The sequence below is a fragment of the Peromyscus maniculatus genome, chromosome X (assembly GCF_049852395.1).
Source record: "Peromyscus maniculatus bairdii isolate BWxNUB_F1_BW_parent chromosome X, HU_Pman_BW_mat_3.1, whole genome shotgun sequence".
NCBI classification, from domain to species: Eukaryota; Metazoa; Chordata; class Mammalia; order Rodentia; family Cricetidae; genus Peromyscus; species Peromyscus maniculatus.
In genome coordinates, this window is record NC_134875.1 from 84,344,271 (window position 1) to 84,350,336 (window position 6,066).

Here is a 6,066-nt window from a genome sequence, read left to right on the forward strand (position 1 = left end):
ATCTCTCAAACCCCCATATTGCCTTTTAAGTTCCCTTTTTAGCAGGAGTTGTGGCTCAGTGGTAGAATTCCTGCATAGCATGGCAGGCCCTGCGTTAGAGTGTCCCCAGCACTATAAAGAAAAATATCCCACACTTTTTGGGTCTGAGCATGAGGACTTGCAACTGTAATTGCAGCAGTGAGGAGGCGAGGCAAGAAGATGGTAAGTTTGAGGCTAGCCTGGGTCACATAGCAAGACTATAAAAATAACAACCTATAATGTTAGGATTCTTTTCAATCTAGCCACACCCCACTAGCTTTTTTTGTCTTCTCCTTCGTACACACACTCTGATATGTAGTAGGGGTAAACCACAGCAAAAGCAATAAGGTCACCAAGAATCTCTTTGTGTCATCCAGACTGCTCTGGACTTGCTATGGAACCTAGGCTGATCTTGTACTTGCAATCCTCCTGCTTCAGCCTCCTGATTACTAAAATTGTAGGAACAAGCTACTACACCTAGCTAGAATGTCTGTTTTGAGATCAGTCTAGTCCAGGATGGCCTGGAATTCACTATGTAGTCCAGGCTGGCCTCAAAACCATGGCAATCCTCCTGCTTCAACTTCTGCAGTGCTGGGATTCAAAGTGGATGAGACATTAGACCCATCTTAGAGTATCATTTCTTTTTTTTTCTTTTTGTTCCTTTTATTCAGAGGGAGGGCTGTAAGACAAGGTTTCATGTAGCTCAGGTTGGCCTCTTAATTCAGTACGTAGGTGAGGATGACCTAGAACTCCTGATCATCTGTCTTTACCCCCTAAGTGGAAGGATTACAGGCATGCACCACCATGCCCAGCTCAGGTCTTTCTCTTGAGAGAAATGAACAAACCCATTTCTCAGCTATCTGTAAAGAACCTCATAACTGGACATACAGGAAGTCCTCATAAGTTCCTGGTGGCTGTGAGGAACAGAATGCATATGCATGTGCTTGTTTTCACACGTGTGCCAAACACACAGCCAAGTGGGGGTGGGGTGGGGCTGCATGCGCTCTTTCATGATGAGGTGAGAGATGACACTCTGGTGAAACTGTAGAATATAAGGTTTATTTAGGGGAGCAGCAGCACAGTTTGGACAGTTTTGTCTGTTCTCGCCTCCTCCAGCCTCCTGCTGCTCAATGACAGCACATAGTCAACCATATCCTGGTCTCTGAGATTCGAAGGAGGTCACTGAGGGCCTACCCTGAAACTCAACTGTCTGCCGATCCTATTCCCCCATAGCTTCTTCCTCTTCCTCTTCCTCCTCCTCCTCCTCTGTCCAGCTCAGGTCATCATCTGAATCCTCAGATCCCTCCTCATCCATCTCTAACAAAAGCCCTGTCATAGCCTTCTCAGCTAGGGAAGCGGGCTGCTCCAGCTGGGCCCAGGATCCTGGGTCAGCCTTGACCAGGGAGATTTCAACCCGGGATGGCATCAAGGAGACAGAGCTCTGCTCCACGTTTATGACCTAAGGAGGAGGGAAAGACAGAAAGAATGAAGAAATCACAGACTTGGGGTTAGAGTGGTGATGAATAAGAAGAGCAAAAGAAAGGGGAGGCAGAAATGCAATGGGGAAGGCAGACAGAAGGGAGGGAGAGGAGAGGAAGGAGGGAATCAAAGCAGTTCAAGAGAACTCCTGGTTTCCCATGGCAACTCTGCAGCACACCCTCCACCGACTCAGCCTGGCCCTCCTCTTACCTGGGCCCCTCCCTTACCTCTGCCTACTTCTCTTCACTTACCCCCCAGAGCTTCATTTGTGCTTGGAACACACGATTACCATCAAAGACAACGTGGACATGAAGCTGGGAGGCAAGAGTTAGAAAGGTAGTATCAATTTAAAAAGGTCGGAAAAAGTCATTACTCCAGAACCAGGTCAGCGGCAAGATCCACAGGCCAACCAGCCAACCCTGATCTAAGAACTGTCCATTCTTCTCAGGGGACTCTGGAACCTAAAGAGTGATGGCATGAGCTTGGGGGCGGGGGGCAGGCCTTTAATCCCAGCACTCAGAAGGCAGAGGCAGGTAGATCTCTGTGAGTTCGAGGCCAGCCTGGTCTACAGAGTGAGTTCCAGGACAGGCAGGGCTACACAGAGAAGCCCTGTCTTGGGGAAAAAAAGAGTGACAGCATGCATTTCTCCCTGTACGACTGCACTACCACCAGAGTTCACTCAGCCCATCCTGCCTCGGATCATTTCTCACCTCAGTTTGACTGGCTTTCACCCAGTTGAATGCAGGAAGTGGAATCTGGCCATATACAGTCAGCACTACCAAGGATTCTGTTTGGTGCCAATCATGGCGGCAAGATGCTGGCAGCTAAAGAGATGTGACAGGAGGATGGTAACAATCAACTCTTAATGCAGGAGGAGTCTCATGGGGATAAGGACACAAGAAACCTCCAAAATACTATTTCATACAGCCAAGACTCGGCTATACAGAGATAAAGAACAGAATCTTGATTTGTATTAAAGGAAGAAGTTAGGGAGCCCCGCCAGGAGGTACTAGGAGAGCTTATCTCTGTAATCGGGGCCTAGCCAAGTGTTTAGTAAACAGAGGGGCTTACCTGCTTGGCCCAGTCATGTCTACCAACTCTGCATCCTGGCTGTGCCAGGAATGCCCCAAAATCCAGAGTCTGGATACCACAACAGCTCCAAGACTTCATCCTGAGGGAGGAAGATAATTTATTTGAATCCCACCCCCAAGCCCTTACTCTCATTCATGTTGGAAGAAGCCTGCCCAGTACCTTCTCTTACCCCTCATGAAACCGAGGTGCCCCTGGGTGGTAGGTACACGGAGCAGCATCACTCTCGGGGCCTTGGTAAACCTAAGAAGGCCAAAGGAGAATCAGGTCATTCAAATTCATGCCTATACCTAGGTATCCCTCAGGTATCTCTCAGCCACATGCTTGAGCCCCCCAAATCTCTCACTCACAGCATCACATCCTGGGTTCTGGCAGCTGGAACCAGTCCAGATCAGACTACTGTCAAGTCCTGGGCAAAGGAAACAGTCAGGAACCTTTCTCTTTCCCCCACCCTACTGGCACTTACAAGAAATTCTAGTCTTTGAGACCTGTCCTATTAAAGGGCCACCTACCTGCCCCAGGTTCCTGCTCTAGCTCCTTCTGCTCCAGCGCCACTCCCAGGGCTTGAGATATAATAAGTGGCAGCAGTTTTGGAGGCATCTCTGACCTAGAGGTTATAAACAGGCATTTAGATCTGATCTCTTCATCAGAATTACCCACTCTAGCACCCCTACCCACAGTTAGAGAATCAAATAAGTCTGGCAAAAGTGAGTCAGGCTCAGAGAAGTCAGGTAACAACCCTATTGGCAATTTTTATCTCTGTGGACATTCAAATTTCAGAGCCCTGGAGAAGGCCTAGGGCTTCCTTTGCGGTTGGTTGCTTCCAATCTTCCCACATTTCTCTGAATTATATCACTTCCTCTTCCTCTAGTTGATTGTGGACCTATGTTTTCTTGCTTGTATTATTCTCTGCAGCCTCCTCCTACCTTGCTAATACTACTTCCTGCGATGTTAAGGCAGCTTTTTGGTTTTGAGACAGGGTTTCTCCATGTAGCCCTGGCTGTCCTGAACTGAGAGATCCACCTGCCTCTGCCTCTTGAGTAAAAGCATACACCACCACACCTGGCTAGAGGTAGCTTTTTAAGGGGCTGGACAGAGAATGCAGCCTAGGGGGACTTTATTGCTCTTGCAGAAGACCTGAGTTCAGTTCCCAGCACCCAAACCATGTGGCTCACAACCACCTGTAACTACACATACACACATACATATAAATAAAAATGTAATTCCTGGCCAGTCAAGGTTACTCTGTTTCAAAAAGAAATTCAAACAAAATATGGAGCTTTTGCTCTGAATTTGTGTTTATTATTACTGGCATGTGTGGAGGTCAGAGGATGACAACTTTGTGGAGTCACTTCTCTGCATCTTTATGTAGGTTTCAGGGATCAAACTCAGTATTAGTCAGAAATCATTTCCTGCTGGGCCCTACTACTGGCTCTTTTTGTTGTGTTTTGAGACAGGGTATCACTTGGTAACCATGACTGACTAGAACTCACTGTATAGAATGGACTAGCCTCAGACCTGCTGCCTCTGCCTCCTAAGTGTTGAAGTCTGTAGGCACAGACCAACATGTCCAGCAATTTAAGATTTATTTTTTTGTTTTATTTTCTGTAGCCCAGGTCAGTCCAGTATCCACAGCAATCTTACTGACTCAGCATTCTAAGTATTGGGATTACAGGAATGAGCCAATAAAACACGTAGCTGTAAGATTAAGTTCTTCTAAAATCAAAGAGATCAATAGAGGTGCGGGGGAGGGAGAGGCATGAGCAAGGTACAATGATACATGTATGAAAATTTGATAATGAAACCCATTATTTTCTATACTAACTAAAAAGTGATTATTAAAAACTAAAAATGCACAACAAAAATATCACTTCATTCTCAAATAGGTGTGGTAGTGCACACTTGTAATGTCAGCCTTCAGGAAGTTAAGGCAAGAGGATCAAGTTCAAGACTGGGCCACACAGAGAGCCTATCTCAACAAAATCAAATCACAGGTTATCTAGTCACTACTCTGCTATATACCATGTATTTCAGGAGCTATCTAGTCCCTATAATAAAGGAATCTATTCCATCATCCTTTCACTGTCTTAGAGCAAAGGGCATTTCTTGACACAAATTTCCTCTATGACAAAGATGCATGCAAACCAACACATGACCCTCCTCACATCTCTAACCCCTAGTTTCCAAACCCCTGTGAGCCATTAATTCCTAGGAAGCTGTATGGCTATAGAAAAAAGCCTTGGGTCTCTTTACTTAGGCCTTTCACGGAGCAAGGTCTCTGCTGACTTTGGAATTGTATTCAGAGGTTTTTGCTCCTGAAGTGAACTTGTGGCAGGACCCTCAGGCTGTGGAGGGCCCTCAGGAAGCTTCTCAGCACAGTGTTGTCCCACAGTACAGCCCTAGTACAGATAAGGAGATAAGGGTTAGAAGGAGAACTCTTCCATAGGGAGCAGAATCTGAGGAAGTAAAGAGTTTACCTTGATGTTTAAGAACTCAGAGAAATCTACAGTTCGCTTTCGGCAGCAGGACCAACCCTGATAACAAGAGACCCTGATCAGCTTAGATCCTGGGTATATTTCCTTGGGGGAAATGCTCTTGCTAGGCCAACATCACCTATTCCTCACCTTAAGTGCATCATGGAAGATTGGGACTCCAGGGTGATAGTGACAGGAATCTGTAGATACCAGTGGAAAGATCGAGGCAGGAAAGATAACTGTCAAATACTACCCCTCACATTTTCTTCCAGTTCATGTTAATGGCTTTTCATATAATGTGGAAAGTAAAATCATCAGACTGAAGATCTGCCAGACTAATTAAATTATGCCCATTTTGTTCTCCTTGTTCCCAACGGCCAGCCCCACAGCTGAACAACTAACACCCACTCAAGAGCCCCTGAGATCAGTACTTACTCACCAGGGAGATTGGTATTGGGGTCAAAGTGTTGCCCACAGCCTTTGTTATGGCAGAGCAGAGACATGGAGGCGTTGATCAAGCTTACTCAAAGGGTATTTCAAGGAGTCTGGCTTCAGAGTGAGGAACACCTCTTAGTCTGGAGGCTTTTAGCTGCCTAGAAGAGCCAGCTGTTTCTATCTTTAGTGCAGGAGGCGTCCACCTCCAAACATGGGCAAGGGAACTTCAGTTGGTCTTCTCAGCCAATAGGAAAGTGCTCCAGAGTATTTTAGCTCTGAGGCTCAGGAAAAAGGGATCAGGAAGAAGAGCCCTTGGAACTTGGGTGAGGTCAGTAACTACAGCAGTTTTAGATGTTGCCAATTCCAAGCCTCTGACATACCAGCAGCTGCTCAGAAACAAAATGCTAATGAAGATGCCCCTCCCTCTGTGGTATGGATATAACCCCACCATTTTCTGCATTTGGAATAGCTTGCCTGACACTGCCATTACCTGTAGTACCAACAGCATTGATCCTAGCCACTCTACCTTGCATCTCACCTTCTCCTGCCCATCTAATGTTTACTATTTCAA

At 46.4% G+C, this 6,066-nt stretch overlaps 1 protein-coding gene across 1 annotated transcript; it reads right to left on the minus strand.

The window, feature by feature from the left end:
• Nucleotides 1–1,055: 1,055 nt before the first annotated feature.
• Nucleotides 1,056–5,673, minus strand: Itgb1bp2 (integrin subunit beta 1 binding protein 2). The gene is made up of 11 exons (XM_006981126.4): nt 5,500–5,673; nt 5,211–5,260; nt 5,064–5,120; nt 4,840–4,985; nt 3,099–3,193; nt 2,937–2,995; nt 2,759–2,829; nt 2,569–2,668; nt 2,208–2,321; nt 1,749–1,811; nt 1,056–1,477 (listed from the first exon to the last, which is right to left on the minus strand). The coding sequence occupies exons 1-11, from the start codon at nt 5,561–5,563 to the stop codon at nt 1,238–1,240; spliced, it is 1,059 nt and encodes a 352-aa protein (XP_006981188.1). The 5' UTR covers nt 5,564–5,673; the 3' UTR covers nt 1,056–1,237.
• Between the last annotated feature and the right edge of the window lie 393 nt (nt 5,674–6,066).

Coding starts and splice junctions, on each gene's coding strand:
- Itgb1bp2 (XM_006981126.4), bottom strand. CDS start 5,563: ATGTCTCTGCTCTGCCATAACAAAGGCTGTGGGCAACACTTTGACCCC. Junction 4,986..5,063: donor CTGAGTTCTTAAACATCAAG/GTAAACTCTTTA, acceptor TATCTGTACTAG/GGCTGTACTGTGGGACAACA. Junction 2,669..2,758: donor GCACCTCGGTTTCATGAGGG/GTAAGAGAAGGT, acceptor TTCCTCCCTCAG/GATGAAGTCTTGGAGCTGTT.